At 40.2% G+C, this 23,125-nt stretch overlaps 1 protein-coding gene across 2 annotated transcripts in view; it reads left to right on the forward strand.

The window, feature by feature from the left end:
- The window catches only part of glra3 (glycine receptor, alpha 3), a 91,800-nt gene that overhangs the window by 58,198 nt on the left and 10,477 nt on the right, over nucleotides 1-23,125 (forward strand). For both annotated transcript variants that reach the window (XM_051702954.1, XM_051702953.1), the window contains exons 4-7: nucleotides 1,377-1,600; nucleotides 4,088-4,170; nucleotides 6,400-6,537; nucleotides 22,655-22,869. In XM_051702954.1, coding sequence (XP_051558914.1) covers nucleotides 1,377-1,600; nucleotides 4,088-4,170; nucleotides 6,400-6,537; nucleotides 22,655-22,869 — 660 coding nt within the window. The remainder of the gene's footprint in view (nucleotides 1-1,376; nucleotides 1,601-4,087; nucleotides 4,171-6,399; nucleotides 6,538-22,654; nucleotides 22,870-23,125) is intronic.

Below are 23,125 nucleotides of genomic sequence, written 5' to 3' on the forward strand. Positions count from 1 at the left end.
TTTAGCATTTTATACCACAGCATTAAAATTTGTCAATACTACTTTGACACATGATGGCACCCCTGGGTATAACCATGCCTTGTGTTGTGTTAATAGTCAAAAAAGCTTTTAAAATACATGACCTCATATAACCCATGGGTAACAATTGAAAAGCTAAAGCAGGGCTCGACATTAACGCTTATCTGCTTGTCCGGGACAAGTCGATTTTTGAAGGGGCAAGTGAAAGAGAATTTTACTTGCCTGACCGAACAAGTAGACTGATTAAATGGTTAATAACAAAACAATAACCGGCTATATTTGTGATAGCCTAGGCCTGTGTCACTTATTAGAAAGTTAATATTTTTATTCTGCTGTTGAAATAAGAGCACATAATTTTATAATTCGCAAGCGATCTAGTAACAGCTGTGCCCTGATTGATTGACAGGTGGCTTATGTGTGTGCTGAACATGTGCGTGTGTTCTGAAAATGCTCGAGCTAATGTGTACCTAAATGGGCAAATGCATTTCAAAATTCCACCAAAATGCACGTCTTCGTGAGGGATTCATGTAAACACAGAGAGTGATGTCTAAAGTGAATGTAAACAGCGGAGAAAAAGCAGATTTGTATTAAAATGTACTTGTAAGTATAAATGTAAGCTAATAGACCTGCTGTTGTCTAGTGTGTCATTATAATAATCAAACAACCAGAACCAGAAAACAAGAAAACACTCACTGCTCTTGACTGAATAACTTTTTTACTCGGACAAGTGAATGACCAATTTACTTGTACGGAGGACAAGCACATGATGATGCTTAATGTTGAGCCCTGGCTAAAGGACCTGTCACAAGCTCATACTGTTGAAATACATTATAACAGGAGGTCTGTAATACCTGGAGAGAGCTATCTGTTAGTATTCCCATTTAATGGCAGCTGCATGCTGCTACATTCATCCCTGCATGCAACCATATTTGCTTATTGGCTAATTTTTTTAGCCAAAATTATGAGTCACATTTTTGGAAGTCTATTATGCCAGAATCTATCAGCAGGGGCTGACTGCCCATGCTAACCAGTCAAACCTTGACCCCCTGAATTGCACACTTAATAGTCAGTGGAAAATCAGCATATATAAATTATTTTAAGTGTTTACCACAATGAATGATACCAATGTAATTGCAAGCACTGCGCTAAATGTCTGTAAATTTTAGACAGCATATTACTGTCCCATGAATCTAAGTAATGATGCTTATTTCCATATTTTGCAGCCAACTTTCAGTGGCTGATCATGTTTGTACATGAATATACCCATTATGTTTAATTTAGAACTGGCAGAGAGACCTATTTCACCTCTCGTGTGCTGTTTGCCTTGAATGGTGTAAAGCTTTGCACTTTTTTCACAGGATTACAGAGTGAACATATTTCTCCGGCAGCAGTGGAACGACCCACGGTTAGCTTACAGCGAGTATCCGGATAACTCTTTGGACCTGGATCCCTCTATGTTAGACTCCATTTGGAAGCCTGATCTGTTCTTTGCCAACGAGAAGGGGGCGCACTTCCACGAGGTTACCACAGACAACAAGCTCTTGAGAATATTCCATAATGGAAACGTTCTCTATTCAATCAGGTAAGACTCTTCAGAACTAGCAGATGAGAATGCTAACAAGCAGTGTTGGGGTGTAACTAACTAAAAGAAGAGATGCTAATAATTTTTCAAAAATGTTCAGTATCGTGACAACAGTTCAGCTGTTTCCAAAATAGTCTTTTCTAGTAACAAGCTACTTTTTTGCCAAAGTAGTGGTGTAGCACAACAATATGCTATGTTGCTGTTTTAATCTCAGCCACCTGTATTACGGATACAGACTGATCACACTGTGAATTCGGCATCAGGAGGTTGAAAGAAAGTTCTGCTAGAGAAATCGGTCTGTGCTTACCAAAATTCAAAACCACTACCCCCAGTGGACAAAGCTGGAATTGTTGTTGAGGTGAAATGTCCACAGGGTGGCACCAAAAGTGAATTGTATTTTAAGTTGTATATGAGGTAACACAGTCAACACCAATGCATATTTTAGTAATTCTACTCAACTAATTTTTCAAACAAAAATGCAACCTCAGAATCAAGCTCACCAATGTGAACGCAATTACTTTTTATTTTCCACAGGACCTAAACCTGTGTCGCAGAGTGAACACAATTACAACCTGGTTTCTATAAGACCACAACCCATGTTTCGGAGATCAGTAGCACCATGGGGATAGACAAAGACATTTGAACAGAATGGGGCTAATTTCAGGGTACATTTGGAACATTCAGAAGCAGCATTTGATGTGTGATCATGTTGGTCCATTAAGCTTTACAGTTAAGAAAGGTGAGGCAACAATTAAACATGCTCACCTAAACTGTACTTTCTCTCATACACTGGAAAGTCTGATTCATTCTATTGAATTCATGATTCATATCTTCCCATAAGGCCTGCGCCCCTGAGTCTTCTCTTTATTGTTGTAAATGAAACTGGTGTTGAGTGGGTAGAATTCAATGAAGCTGTCAGCTGAGGACATGTGAGGCGTCTATTTCTCAAACTAGAGACTCTGATTTACTTATCCTCTTGTTTAGTTGGACATCTGGCCTTCCACATCTCTTTCTGTCCTTGTTAGAGCTAGTTGTCCTTTGTCTTTGAAGACAGTAGTGTACACCTTTGTATGAAATCTTCAGTTTTTTGGCAATTTCAAGCATTGTATAGCCTTCATTCCTTAAAACAATGATTGACTGACAAGTTTCTAGAGAAAGCTGTTTCTTTTTTGCCATTTTTGACCTGATATTGGCCTTAAGACATGCTAGTCTATTGCATACTGTGGCAACAAAAAAAACAAAAAAAAATGACAATGTTAAGCTTCATTTAATGAACCAAATAGCTTTCAACTGTGTTTGATATAATGGCAAGTGATTTTCTAGTACCAAATTAGCAATTTAGCATGATTACTCAAGGATAAGGTGTTGGAGTGATGGCTCCTGGAAATGGGGCCTGTCTAGATTTGATTTTTTTTTTTTCTTCTTCTTCAAATAGTGATGGTGCTGTTTTTTTTTACATCAGTAATGTCCTGACTATAATTAGTATTCAGTTGAATGCCACTTTGGTGAATTAAATTACCAATTTCCTTCCAAAACAGCTAAATCTTTACATTATTCCAAACTTTTGGCCACCAGTGTATATATTTTAAAAGATATTTCCCCCATAATTAGCTTAAATCTGGTTAGCTACTTTTGTTAGTAGCATGTAGAATACACTTTTAGAAGATTTTCCTTGCAGTTGTTACATTAAAGTGTTATTTCTACTTGATCTGACCCTTAAAAATGACTTTTGTTGGTGTAACCTTATGTAGTCAGGCTGATTTGATCATAGAAAATAATAAAACCAGTTTGTTTGATGTTACCAAACAGCAAATTTTTTTTAGATTACCTGAAAAAAGAAAAAAAATTTTTTTAGAGTAGGTAACTTCTTTTCTAAAAGAATAAATGCTAAGAATAGTTTAATTTCCCTTTGTTACCCTAATTACCCTAACCTAACTTTAATTAGTCATTGCCAGGGTAAACGCGGTGTCATTCAAACACAGTGTTCCTAAAAAGCCATAGGAAGACAATATCACTGCAGCAGCATGAGGGCATATGGGAAGTTAACAGTGAAAAGTCAATTACGTAGGGCTTTGAGGAGAGATGACGGAAGGTTGCGCAGATGTGAGATGACAGAGGATTCACTCTGACTGAAGTCCACGTGGTGCCCTGAGGGACAAGGAGCGTAATTAAAACATGGCCAATCTGCGGCTGTCAGACTCGTCTCTCTGCTTTAGTGGCCCCGTTCAGAATTCCCACTGCTCAAGCAGCTTTAGATGCTCACAGCTCTTCCTCTTGATTCCCTTCTTTGTCTGAGCAATGGATTTTAGCATAACAAATTCAGAAGATGTTCCCTGGAATTGCATTTACATTTTTGCACGTATAAACATATGCTTGGGCAATGAATACATTACCATTTTAAGAAAAGCACATATTAGAAACAAGAAAATGTTTTTAACCAGATGTGTGCGTGATTCCTAAAATCTGCCATTTTCATTCCATTTTTAGATTGACTCTGACGCTTTCATGTCCAATGGATCTGAAAAATTTCCCCATGGATGTGCAGACGTGCATAATGCAGTTGGAGAGTTGTGAGTAATCTCGTATGACCTCCTCTCATCAAGAGCTTGTTACATAACTCCCCCAACCCCTCTTTCAGATATGTGTAGAACACAGACAGTGTTTCTCATTCCAGAATATAACTTATGCCGGTAGCCAGGATGAGGTCAACAACTGATTTGATGTGAAGCTTGTTTGGCATTAGTGTTCACCTGATAGGGTCATGTTAAATTATGTCATGGGTTGGCAGTACCCTGTGGACATCCTGCCTGTTGACGTAAAATCATCATGTAGAAGTTAATGTCTGAAATGTGAACTGCATTTTTAAAGGCAATTATTCAGTGACCCCAAAAAGTGTTTAAACACTTAAGCCACATTTAAAATATGTATGAATGTCATTGCATTAGATAACAAAATATCAAACCAAGCTGAATCTGCAAGAAAGTGATGCTACACCTTTTATCAGAACTAACTTCACTTTTCTGAGCCAAATTTTGTTTTACTTGATTAATTACTTTTAACTATCTTGTCCCATGTTTATTCTGCAAGGACATGTGTGAACATGAGAGGTACTAACTTCATACATCCACTAAAAGAGAGCTTGGGACCAGTTGGATAAATGTAATTAAAAAAATGGCCAATAAAAGTTAACTTAGTTCTGAGAAAAGGTCTACCGTCATTTGTTTGCAGATTACTTGTTTACTTGGTTTGTTATTTTCTTATCTAATGCAATGGCATTCATGTACCAAATTTTTGTGGCCACTTTATAGCAAGCAGTAACAGTAGCAATCTTTCTACAGCTCAAGTGCAGATTGCCTGGTTTAAGATTAGTGAATCAAGTGGTCAAAGTAGAGCTTACTGTTGACTTGAAAACAAGCAACTCGCTCAATCTCCCCCATGATGACTGCTCTCTGTTGGGGTTAAGGCTTTTAATGAAAGCCCCCATGTAATGAGAAATCTGTCTTCATCGCCACATGTTACAAAAAGGCCATGTTCATGTCAGTAAAAGAGTGTCTGATTACTCTTGATGATATGTTTTATTTCCATTTATGTCCACCATTTCAACATCAAATCATTCACCTCCCTGTGCAGATGCAGTTGCAGCCTTTAGGATTATTGGGCTGGTGAAGTTGCTAATGCTTTGTGATAAGATTTGTCTAATTTCTGAGCCTTGCACCTTTTTCATCATGCACTGTAGGTAGCATGCTTTATGCCTCAGTAGACTATAGTTCAAAGATGCAATAATGTCTAAGCCTTGGGAAAGGCACCAAATAAAAGAATAAATCAGTTAGTTTCTTTATTTACTTATTTAAAGTATTCTTCTATTAAAGATCACATCAGTGGCACAGTAATATGAACTTAGTAAGTAAACTGTCAATCTAAAATTTAAGTCGAAGTTGTAAAAGTGATGTGAAGGAAACATGCACAAAACAAACTGTCTCCCAGTGGAGCAAAATATATTTCAGAGTCAAAAAAGCCACTGAAGCCACTAATGTTTGTGTGAAGTTATCTTATAATAAAAATTCACATTAAAATATTTTGTCAAATTCTAGTTTTGTGCATTATGGTAAATGTACTCTTTAAATGAAGAGAGCTATCTCAAACAGTCTTTTGGCCTTGCCTCAAAAACAAACATTCTTCTAAAATCTGTATGGTGCATGGTCTAAAATATTAGGCCACGCCCACACTCATACATTTCGAACACTAATATGTTTGAAAAGCCATTAATTTCGCCCCGTTTATGCCTCACATCCACACTTATTCAAACATTTTCCTCCACTGAAAACAGAGCATATAGAAAACGCTCTCCATTACCATACACTTTGCAAAACTATGACGTTGACGTTGCGTCGGAATTGCTGTAATTTCAGTTTTGTGTTCAATTTCAATGATAACGACAAAACATTTATTCATTAATCAAACTCTATATGTTCTTGTAAAATATCTTAGAACAAAGAAAGTGCTCCTGCTGGAAACAGTGGTATAAAACAATGTCAAAGCAAACAAATACAAAAAAATGTGTTCACAACAGACCTTTAATTGTTAAGGCTGCTGCCATATTGGTTCTTTTTACATAATGTCATGACTTTCAATTCGGAGATTTCATAGAATGCATAGAATTCAATTTCATAGAGTTCACAAATTTTAATTGAGTTCTACAAAGACGTGAATGTTTTGTACAATTTGGTATCTTGTAATAACATAATGTATATACATTTATATAAAGAAAATCTAAACCTTTATCTTGGTCATTCTCCTAGTTGGCTACACAATGAACGACCTCATCTTTGAGTGGCAAGAGAAGGGACCTGTGCAGGTAGCCGACGGACTAACTCTCCCACAGTTCATCCTCAAGGATGAGTCTGATTTAAGATACTGCACCAAACACTACAACACAGGTAATTTTCACAACTTGGCACAGACAACAAAAAAATAAAGTACCCTAATAGAAACTGTTAAAATGACAGAAAATGCTATAATAATTTGAGCTTTAAAGGAATGGTTGACCCAAAAATTAAAATTCTGTCAATATTTACTTACCCTAATGTTGCTCCAAACCCGTATAACTTTCTTTCTTCCGTGAAACACAAAAGGTACATTTTAAAAAGTCTTCACAGGGTTTATTTGCCATATAATGACAGAAAGAGAAAGAGAGAAAAGAAATCTTGGAGAATGTTCTTGCAACCTTGCTTCAATCAGAAGCAAGGTTAAGGAGAAGCTTTCATCAGCTGATAATTGAAAAAGCTTGTTATCGCTCAGTATCTCTCAGTCTCTGAATTATGCATCCACTCCATTGTGCTCGCCTTGCCCTATCATGGGTGACACGTAAACATCAAGGGTGGGAGAGACAAAAACACTGTCAGTGCACATTGCCTGAGACTGACTGGTAATTACATAACACACACACACACACACACACACACGTACATACAGCTTAGAGGCCTTGAAGCCCGCACAACTCCGATTTGGAGATAGATGCAAGTAATCTTCAAAAAACAAAAGAGAAAAAAAAAAAAAGAAAGAAAAATTTATGGCAGTATAAGTGGTCAAGTCACTATGTCATGAGAATTTCTGAGAAAGGATTTTTAAAAAGGACAAGACTATGATGAGTTTATATGCTTGTTTAACGAATAGGGGACAGGGTTCACTAAAAGTGTGAAAACAGAAAACATCTGGTGTCTGAAGTGGCCCTGAAACAGTCTGTGATAGAAACAGATAATTTTTAGAAAGTGTAAAGTTTCAAAGGACACCATGATTAGGACATTATCTTGCATAAAAAAATAATAATAAAAAAAATTGTTTGCAAATCATAAAAATGCAGAAGTGAAGTAAATAGGACAACATCCAACTTGGATTGTCTAGCCTGGAAAGAGCCATGGAAAGGCTGTTTGGATAAAAAAATGAAGTGTTTTCTTCTTTTACAAACAGACTGAGATTGATTTTATTCATCAAAATTCTGGGATAGTGTTTACATGCCATTCAGTCAAGTGGGACCTTAAGAGACTAAGTACTCATAAGCCCTCTCAGATGTAGGCTACTTGAATTGATCAAACAGTCCTATTACTTTGCCTTCCATTTTGTCTCTTTGTATTTAAAACCAAAAAATATTTCAGTTTTTGCAATAGTGCATATACAGGAAGTCATTACACACAATGGTGGCAATCCCGAGGAGGAGGCATGTGCTGGCCCTGTGTATCTGTGTCCCCAACGTGGAGAAACGTCATATGGATTACAATAAAAATGTGCGTACAGACTATTTAATGCACAGAGGTGGTATAAATATATAAAGACCGGAATTACAATCATGGGAAACAACTTCATCTGCTAATTGTTGATGATTTAAGATGCGCGTTGTTATGCGCTCCTGATAACGGCAGCGTGTAGAAACGCATTTACAGTCAGCTACTTTTGTTTGCCCAGTCTTATGTGCTCACTTATAATGCAGCTGCCAGTCAGTGTGATTGTTAACAATCATGTTAAAGGCCACGCTTGTCACGGTCCTGTCACTCTGTCAGTCTGAGTTTTTGTGTGACAGGACTGTGACATCATCCTTCTATGTCTGTCTTGTGTTTCATTTTCTGTCTCTGTGTGAGCGCACGGCTTCGGTTGTTATTTCCCTGCTGTGCGCTCCTCAGTTGGTCTCTTGTTTCATGTTCGGAGCATGGTGTCTGGATCCTGACTTCCCTGTTTGGTTCGGTTTCAGTTGGTGTTGCGATTCGGACACTCGTGCTCCATGTTTTGTCTGTTATTGCCGTTAGTGCATTGTGCTTATGTCATCTTGGCGGCATGCACTCGCGTCAATCGTTTATGTCTGTCTCTCATGACCATGGGCGCGCTTTGCGTTGCACTGCGTGCCCGGGTCACGAGCTGTCTTCACGTTGTGCTGAGGTTCGGTCACTTCAGTCTGAGGTGTCGGGTTTGTGTGTGGCCGAACCCTTGCAGAGGCATCCTGTCTCATTTTGTCGTCTGTTGCATGCATTGCGTGGCGTTTGTATGCTACGCATTCTCTCGTCTTGTCTGTCGGTTGGCATGAACGTATATTGCCTTATTGTCTTGGCGAAGTGCGCTCATGCCATTCGGGTGTTTGTGTCTTGTGAGAGCACATGGCTTTGTTTTGTTTCTGTGTTGCCGCGTGTCTCTCAGTCTTGCGTCATACCCCACCTCCTTGTTTGCCCATTATTAGTTCATTTGTTACACTGCCCTGCCCATTAACCTGTTTGATTTAACTCCCTATTTTAGTCTCCTCATGTGTGCTGTCCAACGCCAGTTCCTCTTGTGCTTGTTTCATGTTCATGTCGGTCTCGTCTCTGGTTCCCGTCCCTAGTCGGTCTGGTCGGTCCTGCTTCCCGTACGTCTGCCTCAGCCCAGGTTCAGTTGGCTTTCAGCGCTCGACTTTATGTTTGTCCTCTATGGGGTAGTTTATGTTGGCTTTTGTTTATTTCTCTATTAATAAGTCCTTTTGGTTTTTAATCTGCATTTTGGTCCTGCCTCTGCTTCATCCCGTGACAACGCTATAGTAATCTAATATTATGCTATTGCCTCTTTATGAAGATAGTGAGTTTACATCATCATAATTATGACCATTAGCCTATTATTAATAATCTAGCAAGTTTCCCCAACTTAAAATTTTTGGTTTCCAGTTCCAGAACATTCCCAGAACAGAGCTTTAAGGTAAGCTTTTGGTTTTCCAGGAAAATGTTCTTTACAGAAATAGAATGTTTGTTTTAGGTTGTACACAATGTTTCCCCTACATTCCCTTAACCTCTTAATTTCTTGATCCTTTCTGCATCCCTTCTGTGCTTCAACACGGAAAACTGTGCCTTGTTTTTCAGTTTCCTAAAAATGTCCTCAGCACTATTAATATGCAGATATTAACGTCTCTGTTACCGTTGTAACCTCCGTTCCCTGATGGAGGGAATGAGACGTTGTGTCGATGTAGTGACACTAGGGGTCACCCTTGGGAGTCCCAAACACCTCTAATCTTTGAGAAAAGGCCAATGAGAATTGGCGAGTGGAATTTGGATTTCACTCCCCTGGACATACGGGTATAAAAGGAGCTGGCTCGCAACCACTCATTCAGGTTTTGTGCTGAGGAGCCAAGACAAGGTCCCGGCCATTTCAGCGGATAGTACCGCGTTGTGGCAAGAGGGACACAACGTCTCGTTCCCTCCATCAGGGAACGAAGGTTACAACAGTAACCGAGACGTTCCCCTTCTGTCACTCACTCAATGTTGTGTCGATGTAGTGACACTAGGGGTCCCTATAGAAAAATGCCACAACAGCTGGACCATGTTACGAGAACTGCTGATGCAGGTGCAAGCAAGCTGCTGCTTGCGTAATAGCAGGTGCATCATTCTGCACGTAACCTCCCCCAACGCCCCACAAGACGTCATGAATTTCCCCACATCCCAGAGGGGGGGAAGCGACGTAACTAGCATGGGAGCAGGTGGCGCCAGCCACTGCCTTTTCTATCTGTTTTCTCTCCACAGTGTATTAGATTCGGCTGGGGCCATCTAATGCTATTACACATGCCGGGGAAGGTGTTCTTTTCCTTTCCTATTCTTTTGGGGGAAAAGACCCCGCAGAGACCACATCCTTCCCGGAGGAGAGGTAACGTGGCAATACATCACGTGGGCTCATTAGCCGCACATGGAAGAGGCGCGGTGGTAGGTCCTGCCCAAGGGAGATGCGGGTCTGCTGACAGGGAGACCATACCGCGGAAAATACATCACAGGGGGTTACCGGAGTAACCGGCACCTGTGGAGCACCTATTCAAGTACAGGGCATATTAGTACTCATAGTGGGTCTGGCTGCGAATTCCTCCGTCGAATTCGCGAGCCCCAGGGCTAGGGAGGAAGGACATCCAGGGTTCACAGTTCGTGAACTCGCATGGGAGAAGAAGCACACGTCTTCGCATCACAGAGGGGAAAGGCGCTATACGCAAGTGATACACCCGGCCAGCTGTTCCGTATTACCAAACTTAACTGTTCGTACCTGACAAAACACGGGACAAAACCGGCTCATCCCGGAGACTGTAAAATCTTGCAAAGGTATTGTGTGTTGCCCAACCCGCTGCTCTGCAGATGTCTGCTAGAGAGGCGCCGTGGCGCCATGCCCATCTCGGGACTCGAGTCTGAAGCCAGAGCTGAAGTGGTCTCATATGCATCAACTCGAGCAGCGTGACCGCCGCCAAGGTTGCCATATGCCCCAGGAGCCTCTGAAAGTGTTTCAGTGGAACTGCTGTTTTCCGCCTGAATGACTTCAGGCAGTTCAGCACAGACTGCGCGCACTCGCTTGTGAGGCGCGCTATCATTGAGACCGAGTCTAACTTAACAGAGTTCCTAGTCATGGTTGCTGAGCTAGCGCCATCTTTTGCACCTCAGCCTGCACCATGCCACGTCACAGCAACGCCTCAGCCTGCTCCGTGCCACGTCACAGCAACGCCTCAGCCTGCTCCATGCCACGTCACAGCAACGCCTCAGCCTGCTCCATGCCACGTCACAGCCACACCTGAGCAGTTGGACCTGGAGATGGTTCCCACCCTTATACCCACCCTTAGTTCTCCTGAGCAGGCAAGGGGAACTTTCAGCCCTCCGACCGTGCCTGGACCCTCCGAGCCCTGGATTTCGCCTTGGCCTGTCGGTCCCTTGACATTGCCTCAGCTCTGCGTTCCCTCGGCTCCACTGCGGTCCTTCAGCCTGTCGGCTTTGCCGGGGTACCTCTGGCTCCTCCTTGGTCTGTCGGTCACCTGGCTCTGCCTTGGCTCTCCGATCCTCTGGCTGTGCCTCGTCCCTCAGATCTGTCAGCTCCACTGGGGACCTCCTTCCCTACGGCTCCACCTTGGTCCTCAGTCCCACCGGCTCCACCTCAGTCTTCCAATCCCCCAGCTCCGCCTTGCTCCTTCGAGCCTCCAGCACCACCTTGGTCCTCCCTGCCATCGGCTCCACCCTGGCCCTTCGAGTCTTTGGCTACTCTCCGTGCACCAAGTTCCATGGCTCCGCCCCTCGAGCCTCTCATGGCTCCACTCCCCATGGACTTTGCCCTGGTCACACGCCTCAAGACATAATTGTTTTCAGCTGAATCAAATCAAATCACTTTATTGTCACACAACCATATACACAAGTGCAATAGTGTGTGAAATTCTTGGGTGCAGTTCCGAGCAACATAGTAGTCGTGACAGTGATGAGACATACCAATTTACAATAAACATCAGATTGACACAACACAATTTAAAATCTAATATACACATGATTACACATAATACAATATACAAATAATAACATTCAATGTACAGTATACAATACACACAATATAGAATACACATTATACAATAAAAAAAGTATATATAGTATATATAAAATGTACCGTAGGTTGTATTGTACTGTATTGACATTCAGGCTGTCGGTTGATAGTAAGCTGCCAGTGTGTTGTTAAGAGAGAATATAATATAATAATAATATAATTTATGACAGTCAAGTGTGAGATATAAGAGTAATAAAGTGCAGTGCTGATGTATTGATCGTGGGAGATCAAGAGTTCAAAAGTCTGATTGCTTGGGGGAAGAAGCTATCATGTAGTCGGCTGGTGTGGGTCCTGATGCTGAGATACCACCTGCCTGATGGTAGCAGTGAGAACAGCCCATGGCTCGGGTGGCTGGAGTCTCTGATGATCCTCCGAGCTTTTTTCACACATCGCCTGGTATATATGTCCTGGAGGGAGGGAAGCTCACCTCCGATGATGTGTCTGGCAGTTCGCACCACCCTTTGCAGGGCTTTGTGGTTGTGGGCGATGTTATTGCCATACCAGGCGGAGATGCAGCCAGTCAGGATGCTAAAACAGTGGATACAGGGTGTAAAACAGTGAAGAGAAATGCTTATTTTATTTAATCTACCCCCCAACCAAAACCCTAGTCTAACTCTAACCATTAGTAGAGACAAAATGCAATGTTAGGGACAAAAACGCAACCACCTTATCATGCTCATGATTGTTAATGCAAACGTGATTACTTCCTCATTTGATTGGGGATTGAACTGTGGTCTTCCATGCAACTGATGCAAAAGGGAAAGTTATTGTTGTTGAGCTGTTCCAGATATGTCTGATGGGAGCATGTCAGTGAGTCGGCATACTGTTGCTTATCCTACGGTATTGGAACTTTCTGAAACAGCATGCTGACTTCCTGTGTGATCATATTGTTTATTCTCTGTAAAGCTGCTCTTTGTTTGTGAAAAGTAGGCATATTACACAAGTTATTGAAAAAAAATTGTTGAATTATAAACATATTAACTGCTAAGTTGACAATATATATGTATATATATATATATATATATATATATATATATATATATATATATATATATATATATATATTTATACAACAGTTAGTTCCGGTCCTCGAATCTGATTGGACGAGAGACATTCCATGATGGTCTGACACCATCAGCACTCCGACGCTTCACTGTGTGTATCACTCCGCTTGTGTTCATGCCTTTCTAAACTAAAGTGTAAGAGCAGTGCTTATGTGCTGAGAGCTACTGTTTGTCTTTTTTTACATGTATTTCTGTTTTTTTGACATTATATATGTTAGCCAGCAGGTGGTGGCAAAAGATCATTTTTATGTGTAATATGAGCCAGTTAAGTGACGTGAAGTGAATCCGCGTCTGCCAGTGTTTACATACAACACTCCGTGATCGCTTGTATCACTACTAAAGCTAGGAAATAGCTTTAAACCACTTTAAACAAACAACTTCAGCATTACGGCTCATCACAGCTGAGAGACACAACAGACTGATTAATTACACAAACTGAAGGCGCTTACCTTTTATCGGACTTTCTACACTGGAGTGGACTCACTGTTTAAAATGGCAGAGGACATTGCGGTTTCTGTAGTGAGACTCTTGCGCACTGGTTACCGCAAAATAGAGACAAATACCTCCGCTTGGATGGCAACTTTTCCACTGAGAAAGCTGATCTTCAGAAAGCTGACAGCATCTCTGCTTGGGTGTGGCAACAGGTGATCCCACATGCTCCGTGTCTCTCTCTCTCGCATGCACTCACACACACACACACACACACATCCACCCACCCATCCTTGTTTATCCAATAACTTGTTAGAAACAGCACAAGCCCCGTGATACTATTTCTGAAGTGAAATTTTTGAATTACTAACGAAGGTTTGGACGCATCATTTGGTTTGAACCAGCGATGGCAGATTCTGATCCGTCGCGTAAGAAAGTAGTTCCAAGCACAAATGCGTTTTTATGACCGTACTCAGTTTTACCTCATTTTTTTACATTTATTGATCATTGAACTTTTGTATATAAGCAATATCACACTCGCAAACGTGCTATATGGCCCTACATCAGCACCTCTTACCGGAGTTTCCGCATTGGAGAGGAAATACTGTTCAAAATGGCGGAGGAGATTGAGGTTTCTATAGTGAAAGACTCTCACGCACCAGCTACCATGAAAGAGGGAGGAATACCCCTGCTTAGACTGCTATTTTTCCACTGAGAAATTGGATGTATTTCACCAAAATGACATTATCTTCAGAAAACTGACTAACAGACTACAGCATCGTCAACAGGTGATCGCACATGTTCCATATCTCTATCCATCTCTCTCGCATACACGCACACACACATATCCATGTTTCTCCAATAACATGTTAGAAACAGCCCAAGCCGTGATACTATTGGTAAAGTGATGTTTTTGAGAGGCATCATTTGTTTTGAACCAGCAACGGCAGATTCTGATCCGTGGCGTAAGAAAGTAGTTCCATGCACAAATGCGTGTTATGACAGTACTCAGTTTTTCCTATTTTTATTTTTTTATTTTATTTACTTGTTCATTGAACTGTTGTGTAAAGCAATATCACATATCATGCAATATGGCCCTAAATCAGCACTGCTGTGATTGCCTATAACACTCGGCCTGTGGCTGAATCACAGCAGTGCTGATGTAGGGCCATATCGCACTCGTGCTAGTGTGATATTACTTATATATATATATATATATACACACACACATATACACACGCACGAAAACTTTTTGGTGTGCCACCCTCAAAATTTTACTGTTCCCCTCTGGCAACCCCATATAAAAAATCCAGAAGGCACCACTGACTGTATGTTCAGGGAGACGTGTCAATTTCTAAAGGGAACTAGATGTCAGTCCAGTTATTCCCTGAACTCCCACCAAATATCTTACTTAGTAATTTAATCAATATTGGCACACATAAGGCATAGTGATATTGATTGAGTTAAGAGATTCATGTCCAAATAAAAGGTCAGCAAAATGTGTGTCTAGGTTTGAAGTATTATGGGTTTATTTAGTTTATGGATAACGCATTTCGTATATGTATTAAACAGAGAGTAGATGGTACAGGACATAATCTTAACAAATCCATACTTACAACTGCTAAATGCCTACATTTTGAAAGGACATTTTGCTATAGAATTCACAAAACAAGAGGGATCAGTAGACCACAAACCGGTTACATAAATAATTGCAACCAGGGAAAATATATAAATAGGCTATACTGCATATAACATCGGCAGCTCTTATTCATATATTGACATTATTTATCATACGCAGCAATATGTAGCATTTACATATATTTATTTTATGTGACGATAACATGCCCAGTTTTGGTCTGTAAAGACCATACTAAAAAGTAGCACATAGTTTTCAAAAATCACTAACACTGTATTCAGCTGGTTGCCTTCTCAGAGGGAGAAGCTGTTAGAATTACATGGGGACTGTGTGATATATGTGCCCATAATTTCATGTAGTTTGTCTTATTTCAGGCAAAATCATTCTTATTACGAACATGAACCATGTCATTCAAAGTTTTAATTTCACTTATAAATCATCAGCACAAAGTACAAAGCAACTTCAAACTACCAAGGTCTAAATGGCTTTTTACATTTTTCTTTTACATTTCAGAATGCTTGAACCCATTTACCTTTTCTTTTTACGTTCTTTTTAATCTTTTTATTTCACTTCCTCTTTGGCAATCTATTCTTTGTTGTTACTGCATAATGCTTTGTTGACCTTTCTTAATCCTGTTTATACATGAAGCTGCTTGCCAAAGAAATACACCTGTGAAAAGGCCACTGGCCCAACCCTAAAAGCTGTAACACAGAAACCTTTTTATAACGCTTCAGGAGAGGCAGGCTTGGTGAACTCTGCTGTTTTGTTAATTTAGTGCTGATGTATCTGGGCCAGCAAGGCACTAAAGTGCTGAAAATTTGTTAAACTATCCAATCAGAGCAGACAAAATAACTACTGTGATCAGAGCTGTCAAAATAGATTACTTTACCCACTGAGCTGTGATTTAGTTTCTCGACCCACTAGGGCCCATACTATTTTACATACGGATAGTTCACCCAAAAATGTTAAATCTCTTGTCATTTATTCACCCTCATGCCATCATAGATATGTATAACTTTCTTTTTTTTTTTCCTGCTAACAACACAAGCAATGATTTTTAGATGAATATCTCAGCTCTGTTGGTCCTTAAAATGCAAGTGAATGGTGACCAGACCTTTGAAGCTCCAAAAATGGAGAAACAGGTCAATATTTAAGTCCCTTTTTTACTATCAATCTCCAAAAAAGTGGACATTTATAGTAAACAATGACTTAAATATTGATATGTTTCCCACCCACACTTATCATGTCACTTCTGAAGACATGGATTTAACCACTGGAGCCTTGTGGATTACATTTATTCTGCATTTATGTGATTTTTTTTTTTTTTTTTTTTGGAGTTTCAAAAGTCTGGTCATCATTCACTTGCATTGTAAGGAGCAACAGAGCTGAGATATTCTTCTAAAAAATATTTGTTTGTGTTATGCCGAAGAAAGAAAGTAATACACATCTGGGATGGGATGAAAGTGAGTAAAAGATGATAGAATTGTCATTTTTGGGTGAACTATCACTTTAATGCTATGTCTACTTATCTCCAAAACAGACATTTTACACAATTTATACAGTTACATGCAAGGAGAAACAACAAGAAAGAGAGTACCAAACATATATTCTCTTTCTACATACAGTATTTGTATATAGAATAGTATCATAGAAACATTGGGGTAGTTGTCACACAGGGAAGATGTCACAAGGGCTATATCTCAGTAATGGAAAGATTTGAAGTTCAATTGCGCACATTTTTGCTTTTTCTAGCAGAGGTTTTGTATGTTGGTTTCAAACAACTAGTTCAAAACCCTCTCAAATGACAATCATTTTTGTGAATTGTATCCTACTAAGTTAATTTTCACTATCATCGTATTTTATGGTAAAGCTCTCTGGTAAAAAAAAAAAAAAGGTGAACATAATCAAACCACACTGGCATACATTCAGGCAAGGGTCGACTATATTATGAAGGCAGATTTTTACCGAAAGGCTTAAATAGGCTATGCTTCGGACAAAGGTATTTTTCATAAATATCAGGTTGGAGCAGCTTGCCACATTTTTATCGGAGCAGGCTGTCAAGTGTTTTAAATGCCATAAATTTATAAAACATTTTACAAAACATTTAACATTTTTGTTGACCAAACCAATGCTTTAATATTTTTTATATTACTGCTATTGGGACAAATTGTCACATGAGGTCAACGTATGTTCAATAAACTATGAATCTCCTAGGCAATAAAAGTGAAAATGTTCAATAGCTTATTGTAGCCAAGGCTTTAAGTTATTTGGCTTTGCAGAAATTGACTTGAATTGACCCTGATAAATACACACTAGAGTAAAAAGTGTGACAACTATAGCCCCGGTCTCCCCTATATTGCTGTAAAGTCACTGCATTCTCCATGTATGTTATTGTTTGCTTGGTTAAGTGTGTGAAATAGAATGGATTGATTTTTCTCTACAGTTTGAATGCAGTTTTAGAGGGCTTCATTCAGTGTCTGGCCTGCATACATTGTTTTTGTAGCTTATTTGCTGCAGGCGTCCCCGCTTGATTGAAAACCACTTAGTGTCCAAACTGCTCTTTGCATTTACCTAAGATGGAATAAATAATTCATTGCTTGATCTATGGCATATTTCAGTTCACTGACGGACCACATATTTCACAACACTGTCACACTGTGAAATATACTACACTTTGTTTTTGTTGGTATTACATGTGGAATGGGATCTGTAAGATAAGTGAGTTGAAAAATTCCATATCTCCCTTTTGGGTAAAGACACATGTCTCTGCAAGCAAATGTCCACTATGAAGCTACTGCATAGTTATACACCTATGCTCTGTGATTATATATGGAATGTGCAGTCACCACTCCCCAAATCTACCCATAGGCCTTTTTTTTAAAATCGCATTACTCGTACAAACAGCCCACTTTGGCCTTATGGGTTCCATATTAAGAGGCACAGGGGCACAATAGAAGCTAACCCTTCAAACCAATCACATTATCCATTAATCACCACCATGACTTTCTCTCTCAACACTGGTTCATTAACACTCCTTTAAATGTGATCTCCCCTCTCCAGTCTGACAAGATGTACATTGTGCCTTCCGCATGGCTGCTCACACATTTCCTGCCACATATGACCTCCTGCTCTGTCATGAAGTTCTGCCCACTCATACATTTTCACATCTTCGCCAGTTGAGTCATGCATGTGGAATGTGAAATAACCACATGGCACAGCTTTAGTGATGTCGCAGCACGTTTTCATCCCTGAGATTGTACAGTGAGTGCAGAACAACCCCATCAGTGAAAGCAGGGGTCTGGGGACTTTCAGGGGCATTTTGAGGACAAATGGGTCTTTATACATGAGAATACTGACTTTTTTATTTTAGGAAAGGGGTCCTTTACAAGGGGATCACCTTAGATGGGGGTCTTTGGCATTAAAAGGTTTAAAAAGGATGGAGTATCCTTTGGGTTGCACAAACAAATAGAAGATTTACAGTTTGAAAACAAACTGAGCTATAGAATTATAATGATTAATACATATAATCCTCAGAATTGATTGACATTCACTGCTAAATTCGATAAGGGCACCTTTTCTGTTCCAAGTGCTTACATTAAATACCATTATCATCCTCCTCAGCTCTTGCCTTTGTATTTTTTGTATGGGAGGGACATTATGGCTGAGAAACTCAAGGGCGTAAATGGATTACAGAGCCCATTAGTCTACATGAGCTGAGGGTGATATTCATAACCTGATTGCCCCTAATGATCTCCCATCATTTTCCAACTCATCAGTTTTAAAATATTACTCATCCTTGAAATAAGATGAACATTTTAAGACAATATGGAAAAAAAAAAAAAAAACACTTCAGCGTGTGGTTGTGCAATCTGGGTTTACTCAAATGCACTGTAATTAAACAGAATATGCTGGGCCAGCAGTAGAGGTCTGCACGTGCATTTAAATGAAACCCGAACCTGACCCGTACCCGAAATCGCTCACTGTCTTTATAATTTCTTCTCCTAGCAAGTACTGTTGCAATAAGCTGTATTTTAATGTAAGCATTTAGGCAACATTCGTAACAGTATTGTAACTGTAATCAGTACGGCAGCCCCTCAGTACACTAGAGCAGAAGGGATAAAAACTTTGTCTTACAGTTTATCAAGCGCTAAAACATTGCTTGGTGCAGAACAATCTGGTATACAGTGCATCTGGAAAGTATTCACAGTGCTTCACTTTTTCCACATTTTGTTATGTTGCAGCCTTATTCCAAAATTGATTAAATTCATTATTTTCCTCAAAATTCTACAAACAATACCCCATAATGACAGTGTGAAAGAAGTTTGTTTGAAATCTTTGCAAATTTATTAAAAATAAAAAACGAAAAACTCACATGTACATAAATATTCACAGCCTTTGCCATGACACTCAAAATTGAACTCAAGTGCATCCTGTTTCCACTGATCATCCTTGAGATGTTTCTACAACTTGATTGGAGTCCACCTGTGGTAAATTCAGTTGATTGGACATGATTTGGAAAGGCACACACCTGTCTATATAAGGTCCCACAGTTAACAGTGCATGTCAGAGCACAAACTAAGCCATGAAGTCCAAGGAATTGTTTGTAGACCTCCGAGACTGGATTGTATCAAGGCACAGATCTGGGGAAGGGTACCGAAAAATTTCTGCAGCATTGAAGGTCCCAATGAGCACAGTGGCCTCCATCATCTGTAAATGGAAGAAGTTTGGAACCACCAGGACTCTTCCTAGAGCTGGCCGCCTGGCCAAACTGAGCGATCGGGGGAGAAGGGCCTTAGTCAGGGAGGTGACCAAGAACCCGATGGTCACTCTGACAGAGCTCCAGCGTTTCTCTGTGGAGAGCGGAGAACCTTCCAGAAGAACAGCCATCTCTGCAGCACTCAGGGATCCAATCAGGCCTGTATGGTAGAGTGGCCAGACGGAAGCCACTCCTCAGTAAAAGGCACATGACAGCCCGTCTGGAGTTTGCCAAAAGGCACCTGAAGGACTCTCAGACCATGAGAAACAAAGACTGAACTCTTTGGCCTGAATGGCAAGCGTCATGCCTGGAGGAAACCAGGCACCGCTCATCACCTGGCCAATACCATCCCTACAGTGAAGCATGGTGGTGGCAGCATCATGCTGTGGAGATGTTTTTCAGCAGCAGGAACTGGGAGACTAGTCAGGATTGAGGGAAAGATGAATGCAGCAATGTACAGAGACATCCTTGATGAAAACCTGCTCCAGTGCGCTCTGGACCTCAGACTGGGGTGAAGGTTCATCTTCCAACAGGACAACGACCCTAAGCACACAGCCAAGATAACAAAGGAGTGGCTACGGGACAACTCTGTGAATGTCCTTGAGTGGCCCAGCCAGAGCCCAGACTTGAACCCGATTGAACATCTCTGGAGAGATCTGAAAATGGCTGTGCACCGACGCTCCCCATCCAACCTGATGGAGCTTGAGAGGTCCTGCAAAGAAGAATGGGAGAAACTGCCCAAAAATAGGTGTGCCAAGCTTGTAGCATCATACTCAAAAAGACTTGAGGCTGTAATTGGTGCAAAAGGTGCTTCAACAAAGTATTGAGCAAAGGCTGTGAATACTTATGTACATGTGATTTTTTTTTTTTTTTCGTTTTTATTTTTTTTAAATTTGCAAAGATTTCAAACAAACTTCTTTCACGTTGTCATTATGGGGTATTGTTTGTAGAATTTTGAGGAAAATAATGAATTTAATCCATTTTGGAATAAGGCTGTAACATAACATGTGGAAAAAGTGAAGTGCTGTGAATACTTTCCGGATGCACTGTAATACAGTATGAAAACAGTCTCTATGTAACAGTCTCTTTGCAGCCTGAACTTGTTCAGAACATAGAATCTTTGTGACACCTGCGCTATAACAATCTAGATGCAGCGCAACGAATGAAACAGAACGCAGGTGTCTCGACAAGCGTTTTTGAACCTTTACGTATTATTTTAACTTTACACTGTGTCTAAAAATGTGCCAGTCCTGCGCAAGACACTGAAGAAACAGCTAAATGCGATGCAACAGTCAAAGACATTCATCCAACATCTGTTTACATAAGAAAACAATGGAAAAACAGAGCAGACACATGCAAAAACACATTCGATATGAACGGCCCCCAACTCATCCGTTCGCCCGTGTCTGTGATTAAGAGAGTGCGTGCGCAAAACAAGTTCGGTGGGCCTGTTTGTTTTTTCATTAATTCCGAACCCAAAGTCCTACTTGAAAAACTGACCAGGTTCCCGGTCAGGTTGCAGACTTCTAGCCAGCAGCACATCCCAGTGTTGAGCTGTAAACCTTAAATGTCAACAGGCTCCATAACAAAGTCTGCTTTTTTTTTTTTTTTTTTTTTTAATTCTCTTTTTCCTCTTACTTCTCTTGCTGCTGCTTTCACTTAGTCTCTCAGAGGCTTTATTTCAGGTCACCTCAACTACAGTGTTGACAGCTCCATCCAGCCCAGACTTCTGAGGAGAGTAGAAGTGTGTGTTTGTTTATTTGTGTCAGTGTGTGAGAGAGTATGTTACAGTCCAGTTACATTTCTGTGGTAAAGACACTCCTTAGATGCCACTGTTTGTTTAAGCACATATTGAATTTAGCTGGATATAGCAGGATTTAGCAGGGTTTAATAATGTGTTTATTTTGTAGTGTGTTTTTTTTCTCTCTCTCCCGTACTCTCTAGTGCACTCTGGCTGGAGAGTAAGCCAGTATGGATTTATTACAAAGTGAAAATCTCCTAGGGAGTTTTTGAATGAAAGAGACAGAAAAAGTGAAAGATGTCTCCCTGCTTTTTAGGAAGGCCTCTAAGAAATTTGTTTTGAGAGAGGAGGCTTAGTAGCAGAGAAAAAAAAATAGACTGCAGCTAAAAGCTCTCAGATTGTATAAGTAGGTGCTCTCTACCTTTCATGCGGATTGTGTGCATAAACCTAATATTTTCTAGGCTATTTACAAACAATGTCTGCTTTTAAATTTGACTAAATAATCCATCATTTAATTTTGTGACATAGTTTTGCCATATGTTGGACAGAAGCAAATTATACTTTCATATAGTATTTTCATGATTAAGTGATACTATATGATCACAAAGAGTCTTTTTTAGTAATGGAAAATGTAAAACAGGTATTTGGGATTCCTTATGTCTTCATTTAGTTTCATCAAGTGATCTTTGTAATAATAATATGAATAAGAATTTATGATATTATTACTGTAATATATATGAATATTAGAAGAATGCAACAATTAATTATGATCAGTGTAATTTTCATCCAATCACAAAGAGATGCAAATGTAGATTACATTTTCTGATTTATGACACCTTTTCAAGAACTTTATCAAACTTACCTTATTGAACTGCCAAAAGCAAAGCAAAGCAAAACAAAAATCAAAATCCCTGGCCACTCATTCTATACATAATATTATTTTTTTCAGTATTACTGAGACTGTATTTTTGCAATTGTATTAGTGCTCCTATTAAAACCAGAATGTAACCACGTAACACCTATCAGGTCTAACAGTAGTACCATAAATCCTCTGTGATGGTTTTCACATGCCTTCTCCTCCTGCTAGGCAAGTTCACATGCATCGAGGTGCGTTTTCACCTGGAAAGACAGATGGGCTACTACCTAATCCAGATGTACATTCCCAGCCTGCTCATTGTCATCCTCTCCTGGGTCTCTTTCTGGATCAACATGGATGCCGCACCTGCCCGTGTCGCCCTGGGAATCACTACAGTGCTCACCATGACAACGCAGAGTTCTGGATCTAGGACATCCTTACCTAAGGTCAGAGTGTGCTCATGTCACTGGTCCTACTTGACCCACCCCAAGCAGGATTTAAACCTGTTTACACACTGCACAGCTATCCCATACCAGCTGGTTACCGTTACATTCAGAGTAAAAGACTTCCCACTGATGTAGGATCAGCACCCTTGTTAAACAAAATTTGAACAAAAATGCTGCATCACTGGTCTTAAATCAGCATTAAAGCGTAAGTTCCACCAACACTGCTATGCATCCCTTTTTCCCTCCATTCATTCTT

The sequence above is a fragment of the Myxocyprinus asiaticus genome, chromosome 7 (assembly GCF_019703515.2).
Source record: "Myxocyprinus asiaticus isolate MX2 ecotype Aquarium Trade chromosome 7, UBuf_Myxa_2, whole genome shotgun sequence".
Classification (NCBI taxonomy): Eukaryota; Metazoa; Chordata; class Actinopteri; order Cypriniformes; family Catostomidae; genus Myxocyprinus; species Myxocyprinus asiaticus.